Source organism: Parambassis ranga, chromosome 21 (genome assembly GCF_900634625.1).
Source record: "Parambassis ranga chromosome 21, fParRan2.1, whole genome shotgun sequence".
Classification (NCBI taxonomy): domain Eukaryota; kingdom Metazoa; phylum Chordata; class Actinopteri; family Ambassidae; genus Parambassis; species Parambassis ranga.
Window position 1 is genome coordinate 20,373,067 of NC_041041.1, and position 21,782 is coordinate 20,394,848.

A 21,782-nucleotide genomic window follows, 5' to 3' on the forward strand; every position below is an offset into this window, starting at 1 on the left:
GTGCGAGTATTCTCTAGATTACGCTGTCTTCCTCTGGGTGCACAGATTTAAGCAACATCCTTTGTACTTTTAAAGAATGACGAGTGATTATATTTTTTTTATTTCTTACTCGTACACCCTGGCTCACCATCCCTACCACAGTGTTTCTGTAGTAATGCACATGAACAGGTGATCAAGTCCTCTAACAAGTGCAGGAAAGGAAATCTTTTCCAAACACACAGGAGCTCAAACAGTCCCTCTTTCCTGCGTCTTTGTCCACATACCACAAGTGCAAGTACTGACTAATGAGATGCTAATCCTGGCTTCTTACGCTTGTGTTTGGAAGGGTGAGGGTTTTATTTATTCATTGGCAACCACTCTGTACACAGGCGATGTCTGGTAAGATCAGGCCATAGTCTCCCATAACCTGCATTAGAAAGAGGCACGGTTAAAGGTGACCTCTTCGGAGCCTCATCATGAGCTCCGTCAGATTTATTTTTCACATCATAGCTAGAATTTTAAGAGCGGTGAGCTCAATTATTCAGAGCTGTACAGATGCAAACAAGATAGTTAAACAGCAAAAATTCATGTTGACACATTGCCCTGGTGAAAACTTGTTCTTTCATTTATTAGTTAGTATATGTTGATGGAATGCATTCTTTTTCTGTCACTCAAGATTTCTGTCTGCTTTGTGAGACGTCATGCTAAAAGGGGTTGAGCAGCTGACTTATACTTGCAAGCTGAGTCAGACAGAAAGGAAATGAAGCAAATAATGGCTTGATCTGGAACACTCGAGCGGCATACGGCAGGTGGAAACAAGGTGGGGAGGCTCTAATTCTGCTCTCAAGCCAGCTGGTTCTAAAGCAGGGCTGCAGCCAAAGCTCGCTGACCGCTCCGTTTCCCACTGAGCTTTCTCAGCTGAGGGATCTGTGCCAAGAGGTGTGGTGCCTCTCTTCGAATCACCTTTCCCTCTCCTCAGTGTATAATCGTAACATAATCATGCCCACTACATCTATTGATCTCTTCGCAGTACGCTTATGCAGGAACGGCCAAATACTATCCTTAGGCGAAGAGCTTGCCAAGAGGTATGATGACACCAATTAGATTACACCGATATTCAAATACACAAAAGATTTATGTGGCGTGGGCTTCCTGTCTCGGCCTTATTTAGCTTATCCTAAAGCTTGGTAATTTATACCGTTGTCATGCTGTCCCCAGAAGTCCCTCAATGTCATGCTAATTAATTATTTACCATTACCTCAACACACTAATTAATTGTCAGTTTAAGGGCATGCTTTTATGGAAGACATATTCAATCTGTCTCCAGGGATCTCTTTCATCAAAGTATACATAGCAGTTATTTATTAATATCCTGCTAATTCTCTTTAGAGTAGACACAGTGAAGGTCAGAGAAGAAGAAAAAAGCATGTTGATTTCTGAGCGAGGCCCACTGACATTTATCCCTTCCAGTGGACTTTTAAGATGTGTTTAGAAAGATGCTGGTACCCCCTTTTCTTTTTCCTCAAAGAGAATGTCAAGGACATGCATAAACAGTGATGCCATAGCTCATTACTGGTCATATTTATTCTAAGGAGATGCCCTTATCACAGTGTTTATAATTAAATGGATGCGACCACAGTTAAGGGGGGAAAAAGAGAGAAAAAACAAAGATCTGTCATTTTCTTTCCTCCTCTGGGGCTCTGAGCTGTTGTTTTTTTTTTTTTTTTCCCTCAGCCAAGATGCATGTTACATACGTTTCATCGGGTTGTAAGATCAGACAATCACATTTTGAGTGGGTGTAATTATAGCAGCCTCCCTTGAGCTGGCATTAAACTACAGCAGAGATCTGGTATTCAAATAATTGGCACACTTAGAAAGGGTGTATGCCATTTTACAGATGTTCCTGTGCAGTGTTTAAAATGTGTCGAGACACCCATTAGCTGCTTCTAAGCTGATTTTCGAATAGAAAGAAAGACTACCTGGTATTCAAACGGCCTATCTCTCAGCGCTCAGTCTGGTGTTAAATGCACCTTAAATGCCACATTTCCAAGATCTGGAAAACTAAAATCAAGGTGAAAGAAATTGAAGTCAAATGGGAGTTACTTGTGTGAAGATAAAAGATTGAAAAACATAAATACAACAGCATCATTGTTTTTACATTTTTCTCTAAAAACCTTATATCATGAGACCGAAACAAAACTTGAGCATGTGAGAGTCATGTTTGAATGTTCCCATGTTGGTCCCATAGTTCATGAAGGTTAAACCAACACAGCAGCCCCTTTCATACACCCTGCTAAAAGGTGGGACTCTCTTTGCTCTGCCTGAAAGGCACGGAACCAGAACCTTGTTGTTCCTTTGTTGCTCCTCTGGCAGTGGAGGCAGCAACAACTGCTAAGTGAAAGTGCCCACCAGGTAAGAGCACATCTCTGATTGTGCAACAGTAGCGTCCCTGTGTGAAGGAAAACAACATGGTTGTTTATCTGTGGATGCTCTCATTCATCCAGGTCATTTCCATTAGACATGGTTGTTTGACAGAAGTCAGACTGAGACTGAGGCTTAGACACCAAAACGACTTGGTTAGGTCAAAGAAGAAAAAAAAGACCTGACTGTCATCTCCTCTGTGGACCCAACACATGTCCACAAATGTCCACAATGGATCACAGACAAAACCACTTCTGAATTCAATGTGTTAAAAAATATTTAAAGAAAATAAAGTGGAGAAAACAGTAAGCTTGAACATTAAAGTGCTTAAATGCAGAATTTGACAATAAAAACTTTCTTGTTTCTGTACTGTGAAAATCTCATATGACTCGGAATGCAATGTGTTTGCGTTCTGATTGTTACAGTATTTGCAACCTTCAGCTTTAAGATTGGAGGATAATGGATGTACACATGTATGCTAATGCTGCTGGCTGCTAATGCATGGTAAAGTCTATGTGCATCAGTTTAACTGTTTAAAACACAGTAAAAAAGCAATTGAATAAAAACAATATGGACCTGGATATTAATGACACGCACACACGCACAACAACAACACAGCTTGCAGGGCTAGTTATAAAAAAAAGGTTTGTCCATGATGCTTAGCTACTGTGTGTCTCATAAATAAAAGCATTTTATATGCTCTAAGTAAAATCTAGGACAGTGGGCTATTAATGGCCAAGGGACTCCTCTCCTGGGGCAACAGTGTTAATCGGAGCAATAGGTCTCCTTCCTGCTGGATCAATGTCAGCACAAATTTCAGATTGCTTTCCTGATGCGCGCCAAGTTATCTGTGATTCAACTTTAATAGGATATTGAACGGAGCCAGCATTTAGGGAGCAGGGCCGTATTTCACGTTATTGACAATCAAATGCACACAACTTTCTCATTAGCATGCATTAGGAAAACAGTGAATTAATCTTGACAACACCATTGGGGAACAAGACTACAGTTACATGCTTGTTTAAACAAACATGCCCAACAGTAACTGGGAGGTCACATGACGAGGAAACAAGAAATGGAAGGTAAATACCACATGACGGGGATGAAAAGTGAAACTGAGGCATACATATAAATCTGCATTATGCATGTATAATGATAAAGCAATACACTTTATCATATTTAATATTTCAAGAGCCCAATGCATCATGGCTTGCCTAGCTGTCGTTTTGGATAAAATCATGGTTTTCAAAAACCATTCCAGACTTCAAAGATCTGCAGTGCATAAATCTGGTATCTTTCCCATGCAGGGCGAAAGAGACAACGATCAAGTCTTGTTACTTGACTTAGAAATGATTAAAGAATATAATGTATTCAATAATTTTTATATTTGCTACAATTGCACTGAAACTCACACACTTAAATATATATAGAAACAGCAAAGCAACTACTACTGCGAACACACATGATGACTCTCCGCTTTGGAAAGGGCTCATTACACTGTAATGCATTTGCTCTGACGCTCCGTAACCAAAATACAATGCTTGGATGACAAAATGAGTGGCAATTGAAAGTAGGCGTGCTAAATCTGATGACATTTCCCTACACCTGAAGGTCAAGTGTTTTGTCAGCAAAGAGGAAGCTGCCATGCATCAGGTGAAAGATTTCATGTCATGTTCATTACCAAAACGACATACAAACATTTACAAAGTGGGGTGCACGGAGGGTGGCAGGTTATTGTTCAGTGAGAGTTAAAAAAAAGAAAAGAGATTTCTGCTGCAAATTTACTTCTGCTAAAGAAAAAAAAGGGAAAATGAATGCTTTTAACGAAGGAAAGAGAACAACTAAAGAGGAAAATGGGATCAATCCAAATGTGGATTAGATGGATCAATGTTGCAGTGGGACCTAACAATTAGCTGTTGTTAAACTGAAATTGCAATTTAAGGCTTAATATATATTTTGAAATTGGTCTTTTTAATTATAATTTAAGTGTCTCCACAAGCTGTGGCCTGGAAAATCTTGGCTGTCAATAATATTAGCATGTGGCTGAAGAGAGAAAGTTAAAGAAGTTAATCATTTTGATGCAAAGTAAGCTGTTTTAGCTCCTGTGCACAGTACACAGACCAGACGAGTAGCTATAAGAAGCTAGGTCGAGTTATCGAGTGTAAAAGACAGCTGTGAGTTGTGGGGATCTCCCACTTAAACCTTCATCTATCTGTGAAATAGCTTCCCCTGCCAGTGTGTGGAGCTAACGTTAGCTCAGTGCTCAGCTGTCATCCAGAATCAAAACATTGTTAGATGCACCTTAGCAGCATTTTTGTTATTACCATATTGCTGCTACGATGCTACATCTGATTTTTCTGATTGGAAGAGTTCAAAGAACACTTGCATGTAAAATTCTAGAAACTGGTTTTTGGACATTGTGTCTGATCCGTAACACTGCCATAGCTCTGGAGAAGCATTAGTAAGAAAATGATTGATGTTTTTAAATCTGTGGCTTTATTAAAGAGTATTAGGATATAGCAGGGGTCCCTCTACAGTAAAATGGTCCTCATAGATGGCCAGCAGGAGCATTAGCTTGAATTATTCAGCACTTTCTTTTGTAGTGTTTTGTTCCATACGTATGCTGTGCATTATTAAACAATATAGAATGTTACAAAGGGGGGTGAGCCAGCCTGAAGGCTGTTTGACAAATCATTGCATCCACATCCCTGGAGGTAGCCACAAGGTACGCTAAACATCATCATCAGGAAGGCAGGGTAAGGTGGACTACACCACAAGCTCATATAGATTCACACAAAATATCACACCTGCCATGACACCTTAGTGTTTGTGTACCATAGACTTCTAAACTCGTTTGCATTAACTGTAGCCAACAGTAATGCATGAGAAAAAATAGCAGAGACAGAAAAAGGATTTTTTTTTTAAAGCATGTTCTCTGCTACAACATTGCGTGTGTGGTAATAAACTGGAAAAAGCACAAGGGGCACAGCCAAGTGTGTGACATTAGACATAATTCAGAATAAGGGCCAAGCGTCCAGCCAAGCGGACAGACGAGGCCCTCATGTTCAGACTATGCCAGGGGTAAATATTCACCATGACATTTGTGCTGTATGCAATTTCCATCGGCTGAGCTGTAGCCGACTGACATTTTCATCCCAGTCACACTGGCCATGATTTCTATATTTCAGATCTATTAAAAACATCAGACTACAGGGTTCGCGCACAATGAGCGAGACCACCTGACAATGTGTGCATGATGGTTTCACAATGCAGCTACATAGCCTCAGAAATATGAAAAAGTGATTTACCACATCTGACAACATCTCACCCTCCGTTTGTTTGGTGTTCTGTGCTCATTTTAAGTTTGACTTTTTGTACCTTTCTTTAGTTGGCTCCAGCGTTGGGAAAGTCACTTTTAAAAGGTATTCAGCTACAGAGTACAGATTACATGTCCTAAATTGTAATTTGTAATAAATTCATGTTACATTACTCAATCTGAGTATTCTGAATACTTGGATTACTTACACATCAAATTGCATTACAAGGGAGAGAGTGCAGCGATCAGCCCCTGCTTACTACAAAGGATGATATAAAACAGCGGTCCCCAACCTTTTTTGCACCACGGACCGGTATCATGTAAAACAATATTTTTACGGACCGGCACAGAAAAAAATATATAAAATAAAAACAAAGTGCATACAATGACAACTTACTCTTATGCTTAATTAGTGGGAGCCTTTGAGCTTTCTCAGCAATGAGGCGGTCCCATCTGGGGATAATGGGAGACAATGACACCCGAAGTGTGTTTCTTATGTCCAGTCCACTCCGTAATTTTGTTTTGGCCGTCATTTATTGCTTCTGCTTCTGTCCTTCTTGTTCACATTTTCTTCTTTCAAAAAACTCCATGGCTTGTCTTTTAATGCAGGGTGCTTGGTCTTAAGTGCCAAAGCAGTTTTGAAGGCTTCGCCACATGTCACTCAGAGCGGTCTTGTGTGAGAATCACCTGTTGCAATAAATCTGTATAGGACTCCTGATACAGTCTTTTAAATGCAGGTTTCTTTTTCTTTGAAGGGGTAGGCTCCTCTTCTTCTGTCCCCTCGTTAGGTCTTTCCCCTTTCCGAAGAAGCTCTCCAAAGACGTTTGTTTTTTATTCATGTTTGCTAGCTTTTAGGCTTAATTTTGAGGGGCCGTATCCCGTGACCAAGACCAGCGTCTGCAGGTGCTTAAAGGCACAAGCGGATGAATCTGATCGATTTATAAATGAAACAGCTTTCAGACTCAGATAATGAATAATATATTTTTTGCTCAGTCGTTCTGTGCGGCCCGGTACAAAATGACCCACGGACCGGTAGCGGTCCCCGGCCCGGTGGTTGGGGACCACTGATATAAAACATTCAATAGAAAATGTCCAGAATGTTCCAGCTGACTGCATGCACTTCAATGTTCTTCTAGAACATTGAAGTGCATGTTCAATGAAGAGAAACAGAATGTAATGATATCAAAATAATGTATTTCTTTAAACAATGCAACCAAAGGTCATTTTATACACACAAAACAATACTTGACATACGTACAGAAAACAGAGGTTCCTCATGTACAACACTACCTGACTGAAGCCCCATATTCCTACTTAAATGTTAATCAGCCTGTTTTTGGATGGAGTTAGCTAGCAGCTAATAGCTAACTAGTTCTCTCATTCAAGTGACACTAGCAATGTTCCCGCCTCATGATTAAGGAGCATTATAAGAGTGCAACACTTCACTCTTCATCCTCATCCTCAGACTCTGAGCCCCATCAGTCCAGCTGCACTGTCCTCTCTGTCGCCCGTAGCATGTAGCTTTCCGTCCAGTTTGTTGACATGGCCCAAAAACTTAGCTTTGATCAAAGATGTTGTATTGACGGTAAGAGGTCTCACTCCAATGACTATTTATTTACTAATCTGTTACTCCCTACACATATTTCACCTCAGTTTTACCTTAGTAAAACCACAACATTGGTGGAAAAACTGTAACTGCAAGTGAAGGTTTCACTTCCAAAGGCTGACCCATTCCTTTCTGCAACAACATTAATCTGTAGTGCTTCCTCAGCATTTCTACTATTTTTGTGTCTTATTAAATCCCTCATACACATTATTATTTCTAATGTCTCTATTAACTGTTTTGCCACCTCTGGCTAACAAGAATTTTGGCATTTCACCCCTGCCAATCTTTTAACACATTTTTATTGCAGGACTGCAGGCATATTTAGAGAATATTTGGTGGGTTTTACTTCATCCAAGATCTAATCCACAAACTGTTGCCAGAAGACATTAAGTGCTTAAGTTTGAAACATTCTGGTCTGTGTTCAAAGTGATCCCACACATTGATCTCTCATTTGAAACCATTAATTTGGTGGCTCATGTTCTGAAGTGTTCTTTTGCAGAGAGTAAATATTAGCCCTGTCACATGTCTGAGAGGAAGTGCAGTCAGAGAAAGGTTTGGAAATTTGGTATAACAAACAGGAATATCTTACCGTGTCTGTCTCACTACTGCATAGATACAAACAAAATTCATCCATGAAAGAAAGACTAGTGTATAGAAGAGAAATACTTTAGGGTGTCTCTATTTTTTTTGTCCACTTGCATGTGCTATCTCCCACCAAGTAATTAAACCCTACGAGCGAGGGGGAATGAAGAAGCACGAACCCATTATGTGGCAGCCTAAAAGCAAGCTTGGTTAATTTTTCAGAGGAATTTCCACTAATGTATTCAGAGACTGGGAAACATGACAAAATAAAAAGCTCACATTGGCAGCTGAGAAGACAAGTGTATATTTAAAGTGGCTCAGCCAAAGACTTTAATAATCACACTTATCTTGCACAGCGAACGCTGTTAATCATGACTGCAAAGTGTAAGAAAAAATAGGTTATTATGACAGATGTGTGGGAATATTTCATTAGCAAAAATGGAGTTTGAGTTAGCTATAGAAAAAAATGCATAGTTATTGATAAAATCATTTATTAGCTTTATTTTATGTCTTACTAGTTAATGTAGTGCTTAAAAGAGGAGGGGGGGTGATAATAGCAATGTGGTAGATGAGCTGTGTTTCTTTGTAAGTTATAACAAAGAGTCATCTGAACATAGGACTGATAAATCCACAAGGAGGGTGAGTGGGGGACGCTGGAGGGTCATGTAGTGCAGTGGACATTCACTCAGATACACTCAGACACTGTTAGCCATGTTGTTTTCACTGTTAACCTTCATGTATACAGTTAACTTTTGTTTTTAATCGGGGTTGGATATGCCATCAGTGTGCTGCTGCTGTTTTCAGCTGCCATCTGGACGAGTCCCCACCCATACGAACACGTAGCAATGTGGCCGGAGAAATACACTCACACATTCCATAGTAGTAGTCAGAAACCTCTGGAAAATATCATAGAACATCTGAGTATGGCTAGGACATGCTGCAGTTTTCAACATAACATGTACACACATAGTTTTGTTTCTTAGGCCTATTTCTCTGGGCCTCTTTTTTTTTTTCATTCATTCATTCATTTTTTTTTCAATTGCGTGTGAGTGAAACACACACACACACACACATATATATATATATATGTGTGGCTTCAGGATTTAAAATTGGATTTTGCTTCGCCAAAATGCTCATTCCTCCCCATTTCCACAGTCGGGCTGTGAGTCATCTTGTGTCGCTCGATAATTTCAGCGCCCTTTAGGGAAAAGGTAGACAGTGTATATTGATTGATTGGGGCTGGATATACGCTAAAACAAACAGATATCTTGTTCCAAAGATCAAATTCTTCACCAACTCTGCCAACATTAACAAATGCAGTTGAGACTAGGCCCAAAACACAGGCACAAGATAATTAGTCACACCAGGCTGGGAGTAGGAAGGGCAGGGAAGCAATCTGACTGAAGGATGTATTGATCCTCCAGAGAAGGAGGGGCACCCAGTCAGGAGTCATGATCAATCTTGCAAGCCAACTCTCTCAATCTGTGATGAGACTTGTGTGTGTTTGTATGGGGAAGCATTCTGTCTACACTATACACACTCTAAATACACATGTTTGTGTGTGTGTGTGCAGCAACATTAACACTACCAGTAGGCTGCTGTATGACTTGTCAGAGAGAGACAAATGTCTGTGAGAGTAAAAGACTCCCAGGGGTTAGAGAAGGGGGTTAGCAGTAGCACAACATCAGAAGCCTTTATCGTTGAGTTAAAAGCCATCCCTGAGCCACCAATTCTCCTCATCAAACCGAGCGCTCCAGCGCGAGGCACGGTGAGAGGTTTTAAAAACCGGCTCAGGGAGTGATAGAAAAGGTAAATCTTCCCAAATATAAACTGTTTGCATATTGGTATTATCCGGTGGCTGGTCACAGGTGGGCTTCATCTGATTAGACAGTGGTGATGCATATCAGGAGGAGCAGCCGACCAATTGCACTGTAATTCATCTTCCTCTGATACACAGGAGGAGGAGGAGGAGGAGGAGGAGGAGTGCAAGGTGGGGAAGGAGTGTTGTGGGACTGAAGTGGGTTGGAAAAAAAAGCAGCAGTCTGCTCTGGAGCTTCACAACATATACAATCTGTGCTCTGATTTATCCTTTTGGAAGGAAAAGGTAAAAGTGTGTTTGTTTGTGAGGTGTGTGTGTGGGGGGGGCTGTAATGACGCTCACACTGGCCTCCAGGGTTGGGCGTGTGGATCAGATATCAGACAGCATGTTAAGCTGCAGGGACTCCCACAGCAGTGGAGCTGTAGACGGCTAATTGACAGGCTGTTGGAGACGAAGCCAGTCTAGATAGCCAGTCACTTTCACGCTCCCACACTCTGCGCTCGCCACCAGGGGGAAGGCGGGTTGCTCGGGGGGGAGACGCCTGGTGTGTTTGTGTGTGTGTGTGGGGTGGGGTGGGTGTGCTGTTAACGGGAGTGCAGACTTTGAACCCACTAGGGATGTGGATGTCACTCTCACAGTCATCTCACATGTACACAGCACATATATTCTTGCACACACACACACATATATATGACTGAGAATGAAACCTTGTGCGCCTTTGAGTGCTAGCACTCAGCGACAATGCCAAAGACAGGGGGTATATTTCTTGGATTGTCACACTTGTGTATCTTTCAGCTCAAAAAACCCCTGCTCACACATCGTATTGAGCCTGTGTAAGAGACTGACAAGCAGTCAAACCGTGCACCTTCTTGTGTACCACAGCTGAAACCAAAAGAATATGAGTGGCTGCATCACGCCAGGAAAATGCAAAAGATGTTTGCAAATTGAAGCAAATCTGGAAAACTGTACGAGACATGTGGCTGTTTTTGTGACTCATTTCTGTGTGACTATGCTGTGCATTTGTGGGACGAAAACCACAGCTTGCTACCAATAAGACTACATTCTGCTTTTCTATTTACACTGTAATCATTTAGACAACTTCTCACACACACACACACACACACACAATGACAGCACTCTCATAGTGATGTCTCTTTGATACCATTTCTGCATAGTATTGATGAACATTAATGTGCTTTAAGATGTCCTTCCTATGAAGGATAAGAGGTCAACATCATCTGTGGCTTACATCATTAAACATTCAATTATCTATAAAACACACAATAGAAGCTTCAGTCAGTGAAATGACAAACTGCAGGCGGTGGGCTCTTCAGCGCTGTCCCCGTTAACCCAGGTTTTTATAGATCACCTCACATGCCACCCTATAGCTGTTTAGTTATCTCCATGAATATATGCAGAAGGGATCTGTCCTTGCTCAGAGCAAAATCTGATAATGCAGCAGCAAACACAGCTGAGAGTCAGAGCAAACCAATTCAGAGCTCTGTTTAAAAAGAAAAAAAAAAAAAGCCAAAGGGCTCGCTGCTCATCTCTGCGACAGCGCCACACAATAGATGAACAATTATTCAGAGTTAGACTGGAAGAAAAATATTAATCTATTTATTCATGGCTTGTTGAATCAGCTTTATCTTCTGTGATTAATCCAAGTCAATAATGTAATCTTTAATTATAAAGAATGGCCTTATTACCTACGTCAAATAATCATCCCCAAAGCTGGAGAAGAGGAAAACAAATTTCTCTGCTACGTGATTATGTATTTTCTTGCCATAAATTAGAACAGGCAGACAATTCTGTTGTGGCCTTGAGACTTATATTTATTTAAGTTGTTTGAGGCAAATTTATGGTTGTCTGGCATTAAATAATTATTTAAAAAGGAAGGTGAAAATGATATTTTTCCACAGTATTTTACAGCACCGCATCTCAGACAGTAAATTTCCCATTTGAACACAATGACTAATTAAATCAGGCAAGTAATTCACATATAAATCTGACTGAAATACGGCAAAAATGCAAGGAGGGGATCTAGTGCATGGTTTGTTTACAGAAGAGCTAAAACATCAGAAAATATCGCAATTATATTTCATCATGCGATTTTCCCAAGAGGCCCACATCCATGAGGCTATTACCAAAATAAAACATCTGCAGCTTCCACAGTGATCAATCGAACACAAATACATTACAAGCAGCCGGTCCTGAAGGAGGGCCCCATGAGAGGAAGAATAATGATCGATTTGTGCAGGACTCCTGTGCACCAGGGTTTGTACATGTTTGCATGTGATTAATAGTACAGCACCTATAATGATGGCTTTCTTGGGGTAACAAATGACATGGGATCTGTAGTTACAAAATGCATGTAACAAGAACGAGAGGAGTGAATGTATGAGACTGAGCTTAATTTGCACTCTGTCACTTATATATTCTGCTCTCAGGTCCGTTCCCACAGCTCCCAGTTCTTCCTCCCTGTGTGCGCTCCCAGTTGCATTCCCCACCAGGACTCAGAGTAAGTGATTTGTCATGCGTGGAGGCAGCAAGTAGCCTGTAACAAATCTAACTGACATTCCCAGAAAATGCAGATCACATAGCTGACGGAGAGGAAACAGCAGCTTAGGGAACTTTCAGCAGGATCCTAATCTGTGATGAAGTCGCCCAGTGTCCAGTGAGAGCTACAGGACGTTTCATCCACTGACACGGGACAGACATTTCCTGCATGTCAGAATTGTCTGCTAATTAATGTACTCAGAGAGGAGTGCGTGTCAAAGTGTCAGAGGATATCGCCATCAAGCGTGCTGGAAGCACGTTCTAAACTTTTAGAGTTGTGTTACCGCTTCAGACTGCATTTTGTCAAACTTCTTCAGCTCCCCCGAGGAGCATGACATTTTCTTTTGCCTGATAGAACAACTGAGAAAATCCATTCTCATGTCACAGGTAATTTTATGTCTGCTGTGTGAGAAGCGGCACTGAGAACAAAGAAAAAAAATAAACAACTCTTGTTAGAGAAATCAAATGAGAAGCTGTGAAATGTCGTTGGTGAAATTTTGGCACATCAGGCGTAATGTGGTGGCATCTCGGTGATAAGACAAAATCTTTAGGTCTCAGGAAGGTGAGGATATCAATGTTCAACATACCCTATTAAGACTTGACACCTGCACTTTATCATCACTAAAGCAATTGCATATTCCTATTCCTGCAGGAGGGATGGGGAAATCCATCTCCTGGAAGGACAGTGCCTTTAATAAATAGTGCAGAGAACACAGGCACAAACTCTCCCTCTTTCACCTGATCTCTTCCCCTCTTTCACTTTCTCTCTCTCTCTCTCTCTCTCACAGACACACACACACACACGTACACTTTCCCTCTCATGGAAATTGTTTTATTCCTTTTAGTCAATCTGGCTAATGCAAAAATCATGTATGTCAGTCTTTAAATATTTAATCTTAACAGCAGCAAGATTGAAATACAACGTTGAAGAAGCATTACTCCTTCTCTCCTGAAAGGTACAAGAGCTCAGAGAGTGAGAGAGGGAGAGAGAGAGGCAGCTGCTCTGCAATGTCAGAAACAGAGAGTGGGAGCGACAGGGAGAGATGGAAAAGAGGTGGAAGTAGAGACTCTGCTATTTTCGATGACAATTTTGTTGCCATGCACTCTCGGCTGCTGGGGTTGGAGGCAGCATTAAAGCCCAGTTTGCCTTGGAAAAAGTACACAATCACAAACGACAGCTCTCTGTTTTTTTTTTCTTCTACGGGAGCAGCCTCTGTTCTTTGACATAATAGATTGTGGTACAGACACGGCTGAGGAGAAACACTGTCATGAAGCCATGAATCTTGCATGCACAACTGCATAGTGGGAACCCACGTGGCCCCGGGAGATGAGTACAAGACACAAAGAGAATCTCAGTTACGTGTGCCTTAAAGTGTACATTTTGCTTTAATGCTTTTTAGCAGTTTTGTTTGAATCAGAAAGATCTTATGAAGTCATGATTCCTTAAAATGTAAAAAACTTGAAAAAAGTTTGGACAATGCTAAGAAATTGCAGCTGAGTGATGAATATTATAAGACTAGAACAAATGCAGAACTTTTGAGAAACTTTTGCACTCACCACGGTGAAGTCATCGGCAGAACAATTCTGTCCACTGAAATTGCAGCTCATGAGCATCTCTTCTAACTGATGTCCTGTCCTGTTGAAGATGTCCTGCATGTCAGGAGCTGGATACATTAAATCAGCAGGTTTGTGCCCATCCCTGTTTTTGGGTGGCAGACCTGTCAAGTTAGCCAGGTGGTAGATGTCGGCGTCGGTGAGCGCGGAGAAGCGAAATCGGTTGATGTTGCAGATGGTCACAGCGGGGAAAACCATCTCGGGGGTCGCCTCCTCATTCAGAGCTGTGACATGAGGGTGCTCCAGGTAAGAGATGGCACACTTAGCTGCTTGGTACAGAAACAATGCCAGTGAAGTCAAAAAGGCAAGAGCCCAGAGAGTCTGCCGGATGCCCAGGCGACCAGAGACAAAGATGTGGTTAATCCCATGAAGAGAGCAGGAGTTAGCAAACCCGGCCAAGTCCTTGGCTGGAGGTGTGCAGCTCTCCTCGATCAGGCTTTCCTTGTCCCCATCCTGCTTGGTTTTCTGCTTCTCATCCTCCTCTGCAAATTTGATTTTGCAAACAAATTCGATAGGCATGGGGGCAGCCAGGTCTGCGTTTTGTTTTTGTTGTTTGATGGCAGCTATCAGCCCTGGATCACTTCCCTCTTACTTCCTCGGCTTTTGTCCTCTGCGCAGGCAAGAACTCCAGAAAGAAGAGAAAAAGACAGGAGAGAGTTTGTTGCTGCTGCTGCTGTCGCTGCTGCCTGTGCTGTGACTGATAGTGCTGCTGCTGCTTCTGCCGCCACGGCTCCTAGTGACTACAGCGCTGCTGCTGCTGTGCTGCTACTGCTCTGAATGCTTGTCTCACTACTTGATCAGCTCACACAGTCTCGCTTATCAGCAGTAATACAGCTGTCAAAAAAAAGAAAAAAAAAACACCCTTGCATGCTGCCTCAGACCCACAGATGAAAATGCAGCATACGGAGTTGGGCTAAAATAAGAACAGGGCACTTAATAATTCATGAGAAGGTAACATTGTGATTATTTCCTCCTCACTGGCGCGAGTCGCAACTTCCCCCGGTCATCCCTGCCGCTTCCCTCAGACAGACCCCCCTCCTGCCTAATCCACTTGTTCGGATGGTGCTTTCACTTCTTGACCTGAATAAAGTTGGTGTCAGAGGTTGTTCAGGCAAACACATGGTGTTTGATGTGAACTGCGAGGAGGTCACCGCATTATAATGCCACCCTGAACGAGGTCTCCAGAGAATGCCTAATTGAAACAATAATGAGGAGTGTGAGAAGTGGAATTGAGCACAAGGCAAGTCCTGGCAATCAATCTCGTCTTTGCAACAAAAAGTAAAAGACTATCGATCGAACGAATGTGTCCGTCAGAGATTAAGAAAGGCAGTACAACGCTGTTTCCTTATCAGGAACTAATAGTAGCATCACAAGACTCCTGCTCGAATTTGAATTAGTGAATGCATCCTGATCAGGACCCCAATGCTGCTAAAGATGTTGAAATAAAGTATTGATCTGCCTCCGTCCCCTTCCCTTTACAGCGTGTGTCTTAGTGCTGATAATGGCCCTTTTCCAAGTTGCCAAACAAAATTATGCAAATGGGAGGCAGAAAAGTGAGAGCCCTAATGCATGTTATTCCCCTTTAAATGGAATTAGTCATGCGGGTCACATCACAAGGGGCTGGGACCTCTAGAGAAAAGGCATATTTAAAAGTGAATTCAACCGCTCCAAACACACGTGCCAAGTGAGGTCTGAACGAGCATCAGACATGTGAAATTACTCAACAAATAAGATAGCAGAAGAAATCTGCCTTCATTAAACAGTGTAACAAAATATTTGTGGTGCTGCAGACAATTTTTTTTTGCAATAGCAAAACAAATTATCAGGGCTAATCAGACCGAAATCAGAAAAAAAAGATTTGTTCAGATGGTTACATAAATCTTATTTAGGGAGGGAGGTAAACACAAAAATCCTCACTTTTTTTGCTTCACATTTGTTGTCAGTGCAGATCTCCAGACTTTTCCTACTTATACTGTTTTGTTTTGTTTTCTTTTAGAGCAGGATTGTCTTTTGATGGCATATTCTTCGGTTAGATAAACAGAGATATGTAGGATATTGCTTTTACTTGATAGCGTTCACAGGTTTAGCGATGCCTCTGGCAGCCACTGAGGTCTGCTAACCACAGAGTGTTTTATGTAGTCACTCCCAGAGGATGCTGGGCTTATTTACAGTCTCACAGAGGGAATGAAAGCTCACAGTCCGCGCCATGACTAAATACCAAATGTGAATAATAATAATAAAAAAAACATGTAGACACATCTGGCACATGAAAACCGTTCAAGGAGTGGATGGCATTATATTTGTTTGTCAGAGCCAATTACACTCTAAACCCTTGGCCAGCTTTGTCTTTGATGCCCTAAAAATGAGATACAGTGGATTAAATGTCGCCGACCTTCAAGTTATTTTTGACACTATGAATAATATCTCATTTTGCAAGAACATTAAAAAGGGCTCTTTTTGTAGAGCTCATGGTCACTTTATATACAAACATAAGTGAGCACTTTTCTGTTCCTTATATACAAGGCTATGCTGAAATGAAATTGCTCTTATATATATATATATATATATATATATATATATATATATATATATATATATATATATATATATATATATATATATATATATATATATATAGAGAGAGAGAGAGAGAAATAAAAGTAGAAGATGGGGACGGATTATGTCATCCCTCAGAGAAAAAGGCTGACAGTTTTATCATCTCGTCCAAAAGCTCCATCTATTGGATGTTTCTATAGTCAGCGGTTGCTGTGTGTGTGTTCACATGCAGTGAAGCAGACATGTTAGTCATTCACCAAATATTAAGCAGCATGATTCATACCACAAATTAGAAATAATTCATTATATCTGTAATGTGAAATGAAATAATAAAAAAATATGACTACTGCACCTCAAAATACAAAAATGTATATTTTGTTTCATTACACTTTTTAAATGTTTGCAAGACTGAATGAGTTCAGATGCACCATAGCAGGTGATTCGTTCAGGATGTGTATCAGGTGAAGTCCTTATGTCAAGGAGGGTTTTTCATATTTGAAAATGTGGTGGAGGCATCAATTCTACTTGTCTAGGATTACACATGATTATGTTCTGAGTTAAAACTCAGAAGCAACCTGTGGGGCTGAGAAATGAAGACATGTGGGTGTCCAAAATCTGCAGTTCCACCTACAGAATCTAGGGGGCTCACTCCAAAAGTGAGTCAATACAGAAATTCATGCAGTGTGCACAAAATAACATCCAAAAGTATGTGAATATTTCATATTCTGGGATGGGACTGGGTCGGAAGTACAAGTTCACAGCCTGGTCTCCGAAGTTCTTTTTCTGAAAACGATATAAGGTGCCTCAGCTCCACTACCTTTTTGCCTGTATTTGGATTAACTGTGTGTTTAGGTAGCCTGAGACTGCCTACATAGTGACAGTCAAAGCCTCCCACAGTAAGTTAAAATGGCTCTTCAGAAAACTTGTTACAGTATGTTTGTTAATGGCTTTTTCAACAGTGAATGTGGGAAAACAATGTACAATATGTGTTCCGGTGCATGCTCTGCAACAATCAGTAATGGGTTCAAAAAGAAGAGTTATTGTCTGACATGCTATTTTCACAATCAAAGCTATGGTTGTAATTTCCTGTTCTGTATTTCACTTTCTAATGAACACATACCACAATGGATTTTTTCTTTGTCTGCACACTCTGTGTCTTCCCCTCTTGTCTATGTGCACTCTCTCTCTCTCTCTCTCTCAACCTTATAATTTCAACAACAGAGAAAATCCTGAAAAGATTTCCATCATCCTAAAAGCTACCCGTGAGCTAACTTTAGCCATGCAAACCTCCACTAGATGCAGCCTGGTTCATTTTCAAATGTGAAGCCACTGTCTCAGTAAAGGTTATCGCAGTCATACGAACTTCGCCAATCAACATGCATTACAGCTAAATGGTGGTTTCAATTCCAAGTCTTACCTTCTAGAAGCAGATGAAGTACAGCGTCAGCCAGGAAACCCGCTTTGCATAAGCCTACAATTTCCAGAGGAGACTAATTAGCCAAGCAGCACACACCTGTGTGAGCTGATAGGCCCGAGCGTGTTGGCAGAAAGCTGAGGGAGAAACGCCGAGCAGGAAAGTTCTGCTTCAGACAAAAAGACTGACTGCCATGAATTTCTGCACTAGATTCTTTTTGATATTTGCAATAGTATCAAAACATGATGATGTGAAGACATTTTCAACTCTCTGATGTGTGTGTTTATGAATGTAAGAAGTGTCTTAAAAATGTAGCTTTTTTTTTACTCTCAGCGATCACTCTGAAAATAAATCAGTAATATATCAAGACATAAATTGTGAAGCCTCACTGGCTTCCCTTGGAGGCTACAATGTTTACTAAACCCACGAGAGGTCTTTACAATCAAATGTTTTTATCTCTTTGAGAGGGATGTGGGCTGACTGTGATTCCCACCATGATGCAGTAGAAACACACAAACACAAGTACACTATAATGCTCTCACACATAAAGAACTTATGCAAAGACTGACAAAGTCTGCTTTTTGAGGCAGGTATACAGATGTATACGTTCATCACAGTACTTTTACCCAGGAGACTAGTGTTTGTGACCCATGTTGGACTTCCATAATGACTTCTGACTATTAACACTTTAGGTTTCAGTCGTCTTTTCACATGACTACACCACACCATGGCGAGTAGTCCTAATCCTAGCCTTGCACATAGATTCTACAACCCCAGGAGCAAACTACATATGTAAACACTAGTTGTTGTTGTCACACTCAGAACAACAGCTTCTTCAGCTAGCTCGGCTAGGCCACTACATCCACTGGTAGAGCCTCAGTGTTTTTCTGCTCATCCATTTACCTGTTCATCTAGTTGCTTGTACCATGACTGTTCTCTTGTTGCGAGTGTCTGCACTACAAAACAGCGTTAAATCATCCCTCTTATAATTTCTGTATCCCTCGTTATACACATAATACCGGCACTACTCTATTGTTCAGATGTTTAAAATGTATGCGCTGCTAAAGTCAGTATACGGTACTTACTAGATCACCAATGTGTAATTGTAGCCACAGTTATTATCATAATATATATGCAGCTTTAATTATGATTTGGTGATAATCTACTCACCAGTTAAGTGATAATCTACCCACTGTGGTATTGTTTTGCTCTCCATTATGAGATGGCTGAACATGTTCCTGTTTTTGACTATAAATTACAAAGAATTTTAGCGATGCTCTGACATTAAACCGGAAAAATGTTTCTCAATCTCAATTCTTAAGACGTAGTGGAAGTGCTATTTTGTATTTTGAGCCATGTTTGCCTTTTTTTAATAAAGTGGAGTGAAATAAAATACTACCTATGCACTGCAATTAAATCGTAAAGTGGCAGCCAAATGATATGCCTGCACACTTATGAGGCATACCCTTTCTCCATTCAGGTTTAGTCCACAGGCGGCTCATGTTTTAGACTTGGTTGTGTGTGTGTAATTTTGTGTTTGACAGGTATGAATGCGTTGATAACAAATAATGAAGACTCAATGCAGCACAGGGCGCTGCTACCGCGGCAGTAACACAGGCAGGTATCTGTGGTCAACAGAAAACCTGGCTCTATGGAACCGGCAGGGGAAATGTCAAATTTGCATAAAAGCCTCGAAATATTGTATTTGTTGTTGTTTTCCATGTTTCATATTTAAAGGTGTGGAATTGTAGAGGCTGCAGATGGCAGGCTGATATTTGTTCTTTTCTTCCTTGAGCAAACATCAGAGATCTCTGCTCAATGAGAGGAAAATTTGGATTGAACTGTTCCAATCTAATGAGGAAAATGTACTGAAGGGTACTTGAGTGAATTAAGTTACTAATGTCTGTGTTCAGAAAGCCTCCCATTGTGATTTTCCTCTGCATCTCCATTTCATTTTTTCTCTACCTTTTCTTTTTGAACCTCCTGTCTTCACTATCTTCTGTATTATAAGCAGTTTCTTTCATTAAAATCAATGTCATAGTCTTTGCTTGGATTTACCTGTTCAGTCTGCTTTTATGGGTAAAGCTTTGTACACTGAGATCTTCTCAGTATAATTATGTTGTGATGGAAATGTCTGCTGCCTCTGGGCCTTGGGGGGATTCAACTACAAGCGTAGTTGTTTTTGTCTAGTTCACAAAAAAATGTATTCTCACGATGCTGTGCATAAGTAAGCCGTGATACAAAACACTGCACTTGCTAAAAACAATCCTCATCAACACACATGAGCTGAAACTTTAATCTGATCTCCTCACTGGTTTTATGAGATGGTCATGCTTCTTCACACATGCTCACACAGAAACAACAGCTCAGGTGGATTACCAGGAAATCTAACAAAAACAGCGAAACTGGTGATGGAGCCCACTTTGTATGTGTCACTACGTGTTTATATCAGTTATGATTCTTGTAGGCATTAGCAGCACCCTGCAAGTGGTTAAAAAACTGCCCCTTGAAGCTGCCTCTAAAAGTGAGTCAATCCCCATATACTTTTAGTTACGGGTGATGTCTCTGAATGCCACATACAAACACATCCATTTCCTCCATTGCCCTGGCAGCCTGTACTAGCACACAATGAGCATGCACAGTTAAAAGGAGCTCTGACCACCCACTGTATAGCTGCCTTACTCTCCTTCCCTCCTGAAAATACAGGACAATCAGGTTGGCTGAGGACTTGCTTCAGCAAAAAGCTTTGTCCCCTCTTCCATACATGCACTCTCCTGTTCAATCAATATACAGAACTAAAATCACTCAGCTACCATATATTAGGGCACTGCGAGTCTGCTGCACTGGTGTGTGTGTGTTGCTGTGTGTATGTTTGTGTATACAAATTCAATGTGCATGCTTTCAATGGTAAATAAATGTTACGATGCTCCCAGGTGGAAAGCCATAGAGGAGTTACGGTTCTCTCTGATCACACCTAAACATGCATGCAGTTCTGTAAAGTGTAGAGTTCAATACAATTTCCCAGTAATGCCACATTCATGTAATATGTAATAGGGGGCAATGTTTGATCTTATATGTATCTATATTTTTACGGTTAAATACTGAAAGGTGAGGATGAACATGCATAACACCACAGAAACCAACCATTGAATTTGCCTTTTTAATTTGCATGCATCACTGCATTCTTAATCTTTTTCTCATTCATTTGTCTATTAACACTTACATAGCCAAGTGGAAGCATATTTGAGCAGCCCACTGGTCAGGTTGTGAGTCTTTTTTGTTAATGTGTCTGCTTGGGTTGGTCCTGGATTGATTAAGAGATAACTATGGGTAATGAGTCAGTTCTGATGCTGAGCTTTGCAGGTGTAATATGGGTTTGCAAAGCTGAGAATGTGCAGAAGATGAAGTATGTCTCCTTATTTCTGCAAATGTTTGCAGATGTTTTTAATAACCTTGTCTTTATTGCATGTAGGGCATAAAAGTATAGCTGTAATGAGTGGTAATGTTTTTTTTTTGTTAGGATGTTGCCACCCATTGCAGGACAGTATTATACTGTATATTTTACAATCTGATGGCAGTGAACGAAATAATTCCCTCTATAGTACAACAGTACATTTGGATGTGAGGTATCACATGGTTTTTAGGTTTTTTCACTATTTGCTCAGTGGCGGGTCATTCTGTGGCTGTTTTTTTCCTGTCTTACAGGAACATTTCACACCCCAAATCTTGAAACTTCCCATTTACTACCAAACCATATCATTGCATATAAGGCAAGGATGTACTGTTGAAGAGTCACATGCACGGGGTGTTGTCATTACCATGTTACATAAATGAAACATTTGGAGCTGTACATTTCTCGAACAAAAAATAGTAGGTAGAGGCAATGCCACAGGAAGTTAAAGGTTGTGACAGCTGTACA

General features: G+C 40.9%; 1 protein-coding gene across 1 annotated transcript in view; it reads right to left on the reverse strand.

The window, feature by feature from the left end:
• The window catches only part of asic4a (acid-sensing (proton-gated) ion channel family member 4a), a 77,041-nt gene extending 62,629 nt beyond the window's left edge, over window positions 1-14,412 (reverse strand). The window contains exon 1 of the mRNA XM_028393670.1: window positions 13,837-14,412. Within this exon, the coding sequence (XP_028249471.1) occupies window positions 13,837-14,412 (576 nt within the window). The remainder of the gene's footprint in view (window positions 1-13,836) is intronic.
• Window positions 14,413-21,782: the final 7,370 nt, after the last annotated feature.